At 35.2% G+C, this 13578-nt stretch overlaps 1 protein-coding gene across 4 annotated transcripts; it reads right to left on the bottom strand.

Moving 5' to 3' along the window:
* Positions 1–968: 968 nt before the first annotated feature.
* On the bottom strand, positions 969–13249 carry BicC (protein bicaudal C). Of its 4 annotated transcripts, none has more exons than XM_067763993.1 (14): positions 12593–13248; positions 11279–11679; positions 9610–10056; positions 9491–9540; positions 9356–9425; positions 9219–9298; positions 8829–9155; positions 8616–8741; positions 8447–8557; positions 5524–5631; positions 3772–3934; positions 2899–3710; positions 2487–2838; positions 969–2411 (listed from the first exon to the last, which is right to left on the bottom strand). In XM_067763993.1, the coding sequence occupies exons 3-14, from the start codon at positions 9881–9883 to the stop codon at positions 2158–2160; spliced, it is 2727 nt and encodes a 908-aa protein (XP_067620094.1). In that variant the 5' UTR covers positions 9884–10056; positions 11279–11679; positions 12593–13248; the 3' UTR covers positions 969–2157. The 4 variants fall into 4 exon arrangements, with proteins under 4 accessions (XP_067620094.1, XP_067620096.1, XP_067620097.1 ...); XM_067763995.1 differs by having other exon boundaries at positions 9491–9537; XM_067763996.1 differs by lacking the exon at positions 5524–5631 and having other exon boundaries at positions 12593–13249.
* Positions 13250–13578: the final 329 nt, after the last annotated feature.

Below are 13578 nucleotides of genomic sequence, written 5' to 3'. Positions count from 1 at the left end.
CTGTGGTGTGATGGTCGCGTGCTCCGCCTACTACACCGAAGACCCTGGGCTCACGCCTCGGTCAAAGCAACATCAAAATTTTAGAAACAAGTTTTTTCCCAATTAGAAGAAAGTTTTTCTAAGGGGGTCGCCCCTCGGCAGTGTTTGGCAAGCACTCCGAGTGTATTCCGGGCATGAAAAGTTTCTCAGTGAAAACTCATCTGCCATGCAGATGCCGTTCGGAGTTGGCATAAAACAACTAGGTCCCATCCCGTCAATTCGCAGGAAAAATAAGAAGGAGCACGACGGAAACTTGAAGAGCAGCTCTGCCGAAAATCTCTTCGGAGGTTATCGCGCCTTACATTTATTTATCTAATTACTTCAAGGTTCGAAACGAGCTCAAGGCCAGATACTGATGATGAAGGTTTAGCACCCTTCGAAATGGATCTATTTGCGCAGCTATGGCAGGTTGTCTGAAAAATTTTCTACTTACTATTCCAAAAACAAAATACAATTTTTCAATTATAGAAAAATTAAAAAAACATTAATCATTACAAAAAATTATTGTTCTGGTCTTGAGCTCGTTTCGAACCGTAAATCCTTTATCAATAGGCAATTTATTATTACAATTTATTATATGACAAATTGCGTAATAAATTGCCCAAACAGTATAAATAGCCAATTTGGTGTGTGTTTGAACCTAGTATTAACGAATGCTTTTCGTTTCGGTTAAAAACGAGATACAATTTATCTTGATAATTTCTTTATCGATAATATTTCGAAGTGTTTCAACGGAAACGGTGGAAATTTTTTGATAAACGATTAGCTTAACGTTAAGGTGCATCTCTGACACAAAGCACTTCAAGTGTCATTACGTCACGTACGCACGTTTTTCAAAGAACCTGCTCAGTTATCCAATAGCATTAAATTCTTGAAAATATTGATGCGGAGTTAATAGATTAGTAATTTACAAAACATATAAATACGAGTTTTTATTATTGCTTCATTTGTATTTTTTATTAAAGGTAAGTTTATTTATATATGTTTTCTTTGTTGGATTCTTTATTATTTGCAGAGTACTTTTCATCCAAATCTTATTGTTTCTTTTTAATTCATTGATTCTTAATGTATAATAAAGTTTGTTTTTCAATATCTTTTGGTTTTTACACTTAAACTACACAATAAAGGCATGCAATTTCATAACAAAATAAATATGTGTATAAATACTATTTTAGAAATGTTGAATTAATTTTTTTTTTGTATTTTATATAATTGTTTTATAGTTTAAGTTATTCAATAAATATTCATTAAATAATTACAAAATAATAATAGATCTGTTGATAATATCTATAAAATGAGATCGATTTCTCAAATTGACACAACAGCGCTGCTGAGTAAATTTTTTACAAAACAAACACATGAGAAGTATTCGAGAGCTTGATTCATTACTTGCTATTTATTCTGCCTACAAATACGTGTATAAGTCAAACGGAATCGTTTCGTTAACCTTTTTGTATGTTTTCAGTCAAAAGGATGCTTAATTGTCATGCAGTTAAGTTTTTTATTTGGCAAGTGATCGAATCAATTAAGTTCATGCTTTTTTTCTCTTTTGCGATCTCGGTGTTTAGTATTTTTTTGGGATTTTCTTGTTTTTTTTTTTTTCAATTATGTTAAGTTGTTAAAATACAATATCAGATATATTGACATCAATCATATCCATATTGAGAGATTTTTAAATTAAATAGGCTTACAAAATAAAACAAATCAGCATGCAAACTTATTTCTAGCAGATATTTTATACTTTAAGGAGCCATAAACGCTAAAATGTATTAAGCGGCATAATGAAAATTTTACAGTAGACAGAAGAATTTTGATTCTTAAAATAATTCTAAAAACTTTACGAATTTTCTCTTAAGCTATAATAGCTCCAACCATAACTTCTCAACGGTTTATACTAGAGCTATGAAGCTATCGACTTCTATCAAAAATAAAAGGAAAATCGGAAATTTGGTCGCTGAAGTCCAATTTGCGGTTATGGCTTTATAAATATATGTGAGTTTTAAGTCGTTTTGACAATCAGTATATGTTGGATCAGGCTTCTGTGAATTTTCAATGATTTCTCCATTTAAAAATGTTTAACTTTTTTTCATTCTCAGTATATTATATACATTGGTATCTTTACCACTGATTTGAGGGGCGCCGTTCGGCACCAGGAGCAGCTGAACCCGAAAATCGTGGCGAAGAGTTATTCGATTGCGGTGGGCCTGGGGGGATCGACATGCCTGCACGTGCAAAATCGCCAGCTTGCAAAGCGTTAATAGCCAGCATTAACTTTCTCCGAGCACCAAAAGCGGTTATACCCAATTCTAGCAAATTTTCTTCGCTGAGTGTTGTGAACATTTCCAAATCAATTTCATTCGTAACAAATATCTCTAAAGATGTATGCAAATAATAAACCGAATAATTTATAAAGTTTCTAGAGCTAAGTCGATAGTTAAAATACTCACTTATATAATGTTCTAGGCCAAGACTTGTCAACAGCGTGTGTATGTCTTTATGGTGGGCCAAATTAAGTCTCCTATTTGTTGGAGTCGCATCCATCAGCCCAACTGTTACACCCAAAGCATATGGGGATATGGGTGGGCCACCTGCACCGGCTTCACCATTATACTTTAAACCAGAAACATTGCGAGGCCATAAACTATCATCTGTGCTCTCTAAAACACCCGGAGAGGTGCGACTCAATGCCATACCAGCCCAGTTAGGTGTAGGAGTCCGCAATTCACCACTTACCGGTGGGCATTCCATTGCCTTAAAGCCCATGGCGCGCTTCATATCGAAGTCAAAAATGCGACTTTGCTGCAATAAGCCATATCGAGTAGTTAAATAATTTTTCAAGCATCATATAAATTAGCTTACCTTGAAATCATAATGCAAATTCCGATAACTCTCGGCACTACCCGGTAATAATGGCCCCCCTAGTGAGCCTGAAGCTCCCAAACCTAAGAGTACACCATCACTCGAACGCCGCCCCATACGACTAAAGCCAATTTCGCCGTTAAAGGTCGAGTCAGGTGAGTATTGACCACCAGGGCCAGCATTTGGTACCATCAAACGATTGCTTGCACCAACACCACTATTACTATTGCCACCTCCACCGTAAGGTGGATAAACTTGTTCTAATGAGTTGGCGCTACTGCTGAAACTATGATAACCGCTAGTATTATGACAGCTGTTGAGTGGTGATATTTGCTGTTGTTGCAAAGGTGCCTTCTGTTGGCGTGGATGTGGCATATTGGGTGACGTTGCATTTAAGTAGCTGTTGTTGACATGATTGGGTTGTTGATGCCCAAAGCTACTGTTCAGCAGATTCACATATTTTTGAGCGGGTGGACAAGCATTCGTTGGAGTACAAGGAGTACAAGGACCAAAACCTGGCGGATAGGATTTACAATTGCCATTACGATTATCGGTACTCTTATTGTTGATCAGCAAATTGTTGTTGTTGCATAGTTGCCCATTGTTGCCATAGGGCGACATTTGCAAATGGGCCGTTAACAAACCAGGCATTTTCGGGCTATCAGGATAGCCAGCTAGCAACGATGTCAACATCGCACGATAGTCGGCGTTGAATTCCCTGTCATTTGGTGCGTAGTAACTCTCGGGTACAACTGCTTTTATAAGCGGCGTACTGAGACGTAAAATCTCTTGACGCGCCTCATAGATTTTGTCTACAAAATAGTGAAATTAGTTCAATTACATTATAAAATAAAATAAAAATTAATTGCATACCTATTAACTTTTCAACACCCTTTATAACAATGGCCAAAGTGCTTTGTCGTTGCTTTTGACGTAGTGAAATATAAACTCCATATTTTGTGCTGAGTCCTATTATTTCAGAGGCATTGGTTTGATTGTCCGGAAAGTCGAAAATCAACGCTATAGGCAAATTACCCTTAAAATGGAGAGACATGGCGAAAATTATACCCAAAACTAAAAATCAGAGAACTTTTCAGATCACATTTTTGTAACAGAATAACTATGATAATTTCGCAGAAAATGGTTTGCCAATTTCGTGATTTTGTTAGTTTCGTTCGTTATGGCTCAAGGATGTTTTGCAAGCAAATTAAAAAAAAAAAAACCAGAATGATAACAAAAGTTTAATAAAAAATTAGTGATTTTGAGGGCAGTTGACCACTGTCACCGCTTGACGCGTTGTGTTCCTATTGAACGATTTTGATGATATTTCTTGTGTGCGTTCAAGGGGATTTGAAAATGGCTTAGATTCACAAAAAATTTCTCGAAAGGTGGGCTGGGCCTCGCCTCCAGGCAATATAAACTTCATTTTGTCAAATATCGGAGTAGGTTTTGTTTAAACTATTCTTATTTGATTATGTGTACTTTACATAGTCATCTGTATCGAATTAAAAAAAAAACACTTTTACATTATTTCTTGGGGTAGTGAGTAGTGGTGGTAACACGTCGGATGAGGGGGCCTTCTTCACCGACCTGACCTACAATAATACCGTCCTAATAAAGAATGGTAGGTATTTGCATTTTTCTCGAAGATTAGTCATTTAAAAAGCAAAAAAAATGAGCTTTACGCAATTTATGGATCGCCCCTAATTGGCATGTTGTTGTTGTTGTTGTAGCAATGCCCTCCCCACCTAATAGCCGCGACCGATCACAAATTGTCATCAATATCCTCTAACGGGAGTCCAAGGAAACTTGCCGTTTCAACAGGGGTGGACCATAAGGAAAGGGGTGTTAGAGGCATTGGTTCCACATTACAATTAAAGAGATGGTTGGTGTCATGTGGGGACACATTGCAAGCGGGGCATACATTTTGTATGTCGGGGTTGATTCTGGATAAGTAAGAGTTGTGTGTGGATACTGTCCAGACCGAAGTTGAGCAAGAGTGACACGCGTTTCCCTGGGAAGTATGCGTTCCTCTTCCGCGAGTTTTGGATAATTTTCTTTAAGTACTAGATTCACCGGGCAATTCCCGGCATAAATATCCGACGCCTGTTTATGGAGTTCACCAAGGACCTGCTTGAGTTTTTTCACTTCATACGGCTGGGTTCTCTGGTGCCGTATTTCTTCAAAATGCTTACGGAGATGACTCCTTAAGCCCCTAGACGGTGCTGGCTCATCAATCAGATGTCTGTTGGGATGCCCAGGTTTCTGGGTATTCAACAGGAACTGTTTGGTCAGCATCTCATTTCTCTCCCTGATGGTGAGTATTCTCGCCTCATTATGCAGATGGTGTTCTGGGGACATAAGAAGACAGCCCGTGGCGATTCTGAGAGTAGTATTTTGGCAGGCCTGTAGTTTCTTCCAGTGGGTAATTTTTAGGCTTGGCGACCATATGGGTGACGCGTAGCACGTAATCGGCTGGCTAATTGCTTTGTATGTAGTCATGAGCGTTTCTTTATCTTTTCCCCAGGTACTGCCAGCGAGGGATTTGAGGATTTTGTTACGGCTAATTGGCATCGCCCGATGTTGTTTTAATTTATTGTTTAACATATTTTAATTTAAACTTACAAGCAATTGCTGTCGCGCCTTGTAGACCCCATCGATAGTACCCGTAATAGTCACTTGAGATTTCTTTAACGGTTTGACGTTTAAGTCCGATAGATCAGGAAAGATAATCTAGAAATACCAACAATTAAAACGGATTGAAGCTAGCTACGTATAGACTACTTTACTACTGCCTTATTTCAACTCGCCGAATAGTATGCAATTTGATAAGCAAATAAAGTCGTGACCAAATTTCTAACTTTGCGAAAAGTGTATTTAATAAAATAAACGGTACGCTTTATGAGAAGTTTGTCTTTCTAAAACCACTGAAACAATGGCCCGTAGTCATAGTCGAAATAAAATAGAGTTTTATTGGTTTAAACATGGTTCTAAATTAATTATCAGTTTAAGTCTGTTATAGTCCACTTAAACACTATTTTATCTCTAAAAAAGTACTTTAAATTTAAAATGACATGCGCGCGATTTTAATTTTTTAAAATAGGTTTTAAATTGGTGGTCTGCTGTCAAAAGTTGCGAGAAATTAAACAATTTGCTATTTAAACGCCATGAACTTAAATGGAAGTGAAAAAAGGCTTCCACGACAAGCAAATATACGTCAGGAACTAATTTATTATACATAGAATGCGTATTAATATGTTTGTGATGAAAATTACACAATTTTAAAATGTGCAATGGTTGCTTGACTCCACATATGCGAAATCTTTAATTAAGACTATTCCGCATTCATAGATATTTGTGAGTTTTGATATTGTAGTATCTTTTGAGGAAAAAGTAGCATCCTATACTGATTTTGGCATTAAATTTAGAAATATATGTTCAATGGAAAGAATTATTTACCACAGGCTTCGATTTGTAATACATGTTAAAAAATTTCGGCAGAGGTGTCAAATGACGCGTTTTAATTTCGGAAGCAATAATCCGAAGGCGGAAAAGTAACACTTTTACTCTGTCAAGATAGTTTTGCAAAAAAAAAGTTTAATACTAAGTTCAAACACACACCAAATTGGCAATTTCTACTATTTGGGCAATTTATTACGCAATTTGTCATATAATAAATTGTAATAATAAATTGCCAATTTAAAAAAAATTGCGTAATAAATTGTTTCAAACTGCAAATGCAACATTGTAAAGTGTGTTTATTGAGTATATTTCAATGTCAGTTACGCATGGCTGAACTATATGGTTGGCTCATCTCATCAGCTGACTTTATGTCTTTCATTTCACTGGAGTAGGGATTGTCAAAAGAAGATGGCAAACTCAAAATGAAACCAAAACATTGAACACATTTTCTTACAACACACAAAAATTTCAAAATTTTATGTTTTCATTCCATTTCATTCGCCCAATAATGTACGTGTTCATTTTGACAGTCTGAACAAAGGTATGTTCTTGATGTAGAGATGAGCCAACCAGCTATAAAATTACTATTGTGTAAGCTAAATCGAGTTGTATGAACAGCACTCAATTCAAATGGAAATTTCCTCAATTTATTTTTCTGTTTGAACATAGTATAAGACTTTCATGTGTAATTGTGGTGATATTGTTGTACATAGAAACGAATTAACTAAAAAGGCGTTTTGCGCTTATACAATTTTCACCAGTTACGGCTGCGAAAGTGTATTATTCGATTTTTTGTGAATTTCAATTAATAAAAGAAAAATTCCTATAATAATATTCGTACTTCCGAACGAATTATTGAATTACATTACAGAATTCTTGATTTCAGTTCTGCTGGCATTTCCTTTTGTGTCTTCTATTCCCCTTTACATTTGCCAATTCCTCTTAAAAGAAAGCGTGAATAAAACACAGAATACAACAAAAATTAGCAACAACAATTTTAAGAACTGCTTGGTATGGGCGGTGTTGTATTACTTCCCTCCTTTATCACCCTCTTAGCCTATATCGACTTGAGTTCAATGATTTTCTAATGTACAAGGGACTTACACTTTGCAAGTCCATGTACAACGGCTCAACATTCTAGGTCACTTCTTTCCTACGGAAAACTATACTAAACGCCCTTTAGTTATGCTAACTTTGCGAAGACAAACCTAAATTTGATTTAACCTGATTATCATTGAATTTCCTGCATACTTATTAGTATCGAGGTTAGACATAACCCTATTCGGTTTCGGGTCTACTAAATTAAATGACTTTAACGGTTAGGGCCACCTTACATTTAAGGTTTGCATCATTTCGGCCGTCACATCTGTCTTAATGCAAACAACTTTTCTTTACAACATTCTTACAAACTATATAAACTATTCAACATGAATTCGAGTGTATGAGTGAATTTTTTAAGAACGAAATTAAGTAAATTTTCTTTAAATAAGTATGTTCATGTTCAATTAATAGATTGTGCACTCAATTTAAAATTGACGGATGATAAAAAACAGCGAATTTTTACAAAATGTTTGCTAATAACTTTTTAATAGAATTTATTGAATGATAATTATCCGCCACCGGATTATGTTCAAAACACGTTTTCAGGTACTGCTTTGACAATTTTTGTGGTATTGTAAGAGTTTTTGTCAAGTAAAAAATTACCATTTTTTATACGTGGAGTCAAGTAACCACGGTTGTAGGGAACAGGGTGAACTTTTAAAATTTCTAAAAAAAATTCTTCATAGCGCCAATCAATGCCTTTTTGATGCGGATACCCTGTCCATGCTTATTTTAGTTGAAAACTGTGTTTAATACGTCTATGACAGACCAAAATTTTAAATCCCATTTTTAATTTAGGCAAGATTTTAACTAAAGAGTATTTTAGTCAGCGACTATGATTACGGGCCAATATCTTCGAAATGTATGATATGCTTAAACTTGGCACCCCATTTTTTGAGGGTTTATTTAGAAAGATAATTTAACAGATATCAATTCTTTTAACCAGTTGAGATGAGCCAGCCAGTTGTAATATAAAAACATTCACCTTAGTCTTTGTACGTTCCATAATACCAAGCAAGTTAAAGCTATTTTTGCCTTTTACAATTTCATGATGCTGTGGAGAAATTTCTAGTTGCATCTGCACCTTCATTTGGCTCTAGAAGGAAACACATTTTTTCTTCTTTGAATTTTCATATCAAACTTTTCATACTCACTGCAACATTTTCACATGTGAAATTTATTAGCGATTGAGTTGCATCCTGTACTTTCGTAGCTTCCTTCTCACAACCTTTAACAAGTACTAAAGACGAGTGAAGCTTCGGGCGAGATGAAAATATCACCTTGGAATAAAAGACAGGCAATTTATTAAGCACATATATATTCTAAACTTAACTGTGTCATTTTATTTATTTGTTGTTATTTCTCACCTGTACATTGTATTGTGCCTCTACCATCTTTACATAAGGTGTGTCATGATCTGGTTGTGGGTGACCAGGTGCCAGGACCGGTAGTTCAAATGAAATTAGTAATGGTGTTGAAAGGCGAACTAAAGCGCGTGCTCGTTCAACGCCATCCAGAGAGCCGCACAAAGATACTTGATTGGATTTCTCGACGGGATTTAAACGATTTGAGTCAGGAAAATGAATATGCGTTGATGTATCTTCCATGATGCGCTTTATGTTATTACCACCGCGTCCAATAATATATGAATGGTCTGTATATGACACATCCATTTTCATAATGACTCGTGTACCCTAAAGAGGAATTTGGTCGTTAAAAAGTGAATAGTAAAGTCGTCTAAGCTATAAAATAAATACTCTTGAATCCAAATTTGCAAGCACACGGTCCTTAGCCTTTTGGACTTCCTCAATGCGTCCAACGATTCGGACGTGAGGATCTGAAATTGACATACATTAGGCCTTACACTCTAAAAAATTTACTCACAAAAACTCACCCTTTTTACTTTTAGCGCCAATTTTTAGACGACATGGCCAACTTATGTAAGTTTCAGTACACTTCATAACCTAAGAGGTTTATGGAGTTGTTTGTTAGGAAATTTTTAATAAAGTACTTTTAACCATTCACTTACGCTCTCAAAAAAGTACTCAGCGCCGTTCATGCCTTCGATTAGACTATCTTCTACGAGCAAAATTTGTATATATTTTATTATTATTACTTGAAACTTTCAAAAATATATTTCAGACTGACCTTTCAGCATCTGCTCCAACTTCTGACGATCCACTTTAAAACGCTCCGTGTGCAAGTCATCAGGATTAGCTACGCCTAATTTAGTAGCTATCGCTCTTATATCACTCCAGTCACTATCAGCTGATGAGATCTCACTCTGTGTTTCACTCGGTGCTCCACTTGATTCACCACGAACAGAATGTGGTCCGCTCGAAGTAGCCGGTGCTATGATAGTTTCTCCGGATGTGGCATTCGAGTAAAGTAGCTTGTTTATTTGCGCACAGGACAACATCATGGACTTTTTTGTTTTATGTTATAACGTATAGAAGTTTATAGCTTCTTCTGCTGGTGTTTGGGGATGTACAATTTCGTGGTCCTTAGCTAGCTTAAATGTCCGCTCAATGAGATCGGTTTTAAAATTGATCTTTCGGGAGTCTGAGTTATTTATGTAATGTGTAAAGTATTTTACTGAAAAAAAACAGAAGTTCACAAGACAAAAATTAAGATGATTCGAATAGAACGTGAATATACAAAGAAAAATATTAAATAGCATCTCTGGAAGTGATTGAAAGAGAATTTAAAAACGAAAAATCGCAGCATATAAGAACTAGGCAGTAATAACTTCTTTCGAGTTAGTAAAGTGCTTTTCATGCTCAACGCAAATCTTCTGCAGTATAGTCCACCTTCTTCGAAGGCATTACCATTGTAACATCTGGAGTTTTAAATAAAACGTATGCCACATTAAAATTAATGGAACATAATCGCGAAATTTTCCTAGGCATATGTAGGTATGTCAAATTGACTGAAATCGTTGCAGTAATGTCAAGTTGTTGATAAGGAGTAACTCTCTAAAAATCCTGGTGGCCCATATATTCGATCACCTACCTTACCAAAGGGTTGAGGTTCAAATCTCTGTAAAATGTTTACATTTTTCTGCATGGCCGTTCTTCGGTGGTGCTTTGGGAAACACTCTTTAAGTGTAATTCTGCCATTGCAAGCTTATCGGCAAAAGATCATTAACCGTGCAGATGCTGTTCGAAGTCGGCATAAAAAGTTTGTAGAAAAAAATAAAAGGTAGCACCACCCACGAAATATTTGACCTAAATGTTTTATGCAGACTGCGAACGGCAGATGCATTTTTCTGTGCAGCTTTCCAAGGCAGAAATACACTTCTTGGGTACTTTCAATGTTTGTTATCCTGTCACTTGAGTCGAAGACCCTTGTATAGTTAGACCGGCAAAAAACTCTACACCACAGCTTTTAGGCTGAAAATAATTTAAACAAGATCGTTAAATAGATGGTATTTCTTATGTAGTTCAGACTGACTGAGAGTGCCAGTGCGACTGAAGAGGGGGTTTTGAAAAATTAAGGTTATGTGAAACCTAGCTTGAAGTTTTCGCAAGAGGAGAAACTTGGATACATTGATGAAGTTCGATGGCGAAAGTTCGGCTAAAAAATGTATGTCACTTGCTTTTAATAACAGTTATTTATTTGAAGCTGACTTATTCTCGCAAATATTAACTAAATTTACAAAAATTTTCCTTTTACGTAATTTATACCCCTTGAGTAGAGCATAGGTTAGGAATAGTCCAGATCAAACCATAAAAAAAAGAACCTTAAAACTTTTAAAAACCACATCTGCATAGATATAAAATGCTTTTCAATTGCTAAAGCTTGTAAAAATACGTACCACTTTTCTATTATCAATCTCAACAATTGAATCTCGTTTGTCGAAATTTCAAAATGGTGGACTCCGCATATAAATATAACATGTGTTTCTTAGCTTTCAAGCACCGCAGATCGTGTGAAACTTGAAATTCAGAAATGACGTTCTCTGACCTTGAATTGAACTTTTTTATGTATAAATCCCTGTTGCTCAAGCGCCTAACCAAGGTTTGTCAGTCCCAAAATTGATATTAAATCACGACCACCAACAAATTAATTTAAATCGTTCTGCGTTTGAAAGAATACTAATACCGAAATTAGATCGGATGCACAGCCATAACACAATTGGAATTCGTAGCTAAAGTTTCCAGTTTATAACGGGTACGCCTTTTTTGACTTTCGCGCCTATTGCAATTGGCAATACCACTATGGTATGTATAAAACAAAACATTTGTAATTTGGCGATTTTTATGCTTAGAGTTGGGTATTTAGCTCTTTCAAATGGTTTGGTTTTTCTATATTATATAGTTAATCAAATTACAGCAGGTAAGCTTAGGAAAGTTCAAACAGAGTTTCATGTAAATTTTTGTGAACTATTTTCCCTCGCATTATAAAAAAAAAAATTATAAAATTAAATTTGTATCTAAACTGGCCGTTTTTGCAAAATGCAAATTATAGTTTCTAACTCTGCAGTTCCTCATCTCGCTATGCACTTAAAAAATTTTTTAAATAATTTTTTTTATCAATTTCGCACACAATCGCAGGAAAAACAAGTGAATTGCGAAGTGCTAGTGGAAATGTTTAGGGTTAAGACGAGTTGCAAATAAAGTTAAAAAAACACAAATTTACTTTTAAGTTACACATAATTCTATAAATGTGTGCATATGTATGTGTGTGATGTATTTGTGAGAGGTATTGCTTTCGTTGGGTCAATGCTCTACCCAGTCATATGGAGCCTGTCTGTGGTAAGAAACGCTGGCTGATATTATCAATTGAAAATAAACAAGCGTGGTGAATTATATTGTGTTATTGTTACAGGCAATGTTTAGCAACTTTAGCAAATGCTGCGGTAGTATTCATTGCGACAAGCAGACACTTATCGCTGAGATGTTTAACAGAGCCAGCTTAATTTAATTGTTGAGATTGAGCACCAACTTAAAAAAAGAGACATACCACTGTCTCCAAATACAACTTTAACTCTCTTTGATGTTAAAGAAAAATATTCGATTTAAGCACAAACATTTGCGTAGCAAAAAAATATTTTAGTACATGTTTTTGAAATTTATATAATATTTTTAAACCATTTTTTCACTAATTTCTACAAAACCGAACTACTCACCGTACTTAATACAATTCTTTTAAATTTTTTTTCTCATATTGATATTTTTCAAATTAATGTAATATGAGCGCATTAAGCAATTTTATCACAAATTCACGTACAATAATAATAAAATTTTTTTTTCGTTTTTTACTCAATCACAAAGGTAAAATATTGCACACAAAAAAATTGGTCGACACGCGAAGTTTCTTATTAACATATTTACATAGTTTAATTAGTCCGTATTAGCAATTTCCGTTAAAATTAATTTCACAATTAATTATTGTCAATTGTTCGTTAAAATGGTTGAACATCGTCAAAAAGAGGGAAGCAAGTAGTTTTTCAATGAAAAAAATAACTTCTTCCAAAAAACGTGGTTCGAAAAAAAATATTACATAACTAACGCGTATTGGAGTCGGGATTTATTGAAAGAACACAGAAGACAAGAGTTTTAAACAGACGTATGAGTGAAAAATTAAATTAACGCAGGTTTTTATGAAGTAGCGATTTTTTTAATAAATTCTTGACGTAAAATATTTTTTTTAGCACGAGGAAAAAAAGCGTGTGAGTTTTTTTTTATTTTTCTTTGTCTTAATTTCTAAATGATTAGCTGTTGTTTGCGTTTTGGCGCGTAATTTGACGTAAATCGAGCGAAGTGGAGCGAATGTGAGGAGCGACTGAACCGCCTGTTCGATTTTTGAAGGGCATTCTTGTTTTTTATATAGAAACATACAGACATACTCATATGGTTCATGCGATGCACACATTTTTTTGTTATTTATGAATGTAGTAATAACAATTACTACACAAAATTTTCTTCTGTACAAAAGAAACGGTAGTTGAGAATCCTCTGCAAATATCACAGTGTTTTGCTTTCATGAAAAATCTTACAAAAAGTAATTAATTCTGGCAGGTGTAGAAGAGCAAGGGAGAGGCGTGATTTTTCTAAAACATGCAGGAACTTTAAGCCTGCATCTACAAAGCCAAATGATTGGAATAAAAATAAT

This window comes from Eurosta solidaginis, chromosome 2 (assembly GCF_040869045.1).
Source record: "Eurosta solidaginis isolate ZX-2024a chromosome 2, ASM4086904v1, whole genome shotgun sequence".
Taxonomy (NCBI): Eukaryota; Metazoa; Arthropoda; class Insecta; order Diptera; family Tephritidae; genus Eurosta; species Eurosta solidaginis.
Note: the sequence above shows the minus strand (reverse complement) of the source record. Positions and strands in the feature narration are given on the sequence as shown.

Excerpts from the sequence above, each read along its gene's own strand:
- BicC (XM_067763993.1), bottom strand. The coding sequence starts at position 9,883 with ATGATGTTGTCCTGTGCGCAAATAAACAAGCTACTTTACTCGAATGCC. Across the intron at positions 5,632-8,446 it reads TGGAACGTACAAAGACTAAG|ATTATCTTTCCTGATCTATC; the intron begins GTGAATGTTTTT and ends TGGTATTTCTAG. Across the intron at positions 3,935-5,523 it reads AGGCGCGACAGCAATTGCTT|GGTAATTTGCCTATAGCGTT; the intron begins GTAAGTTTAAAT and ends CTCCATTTTAAG.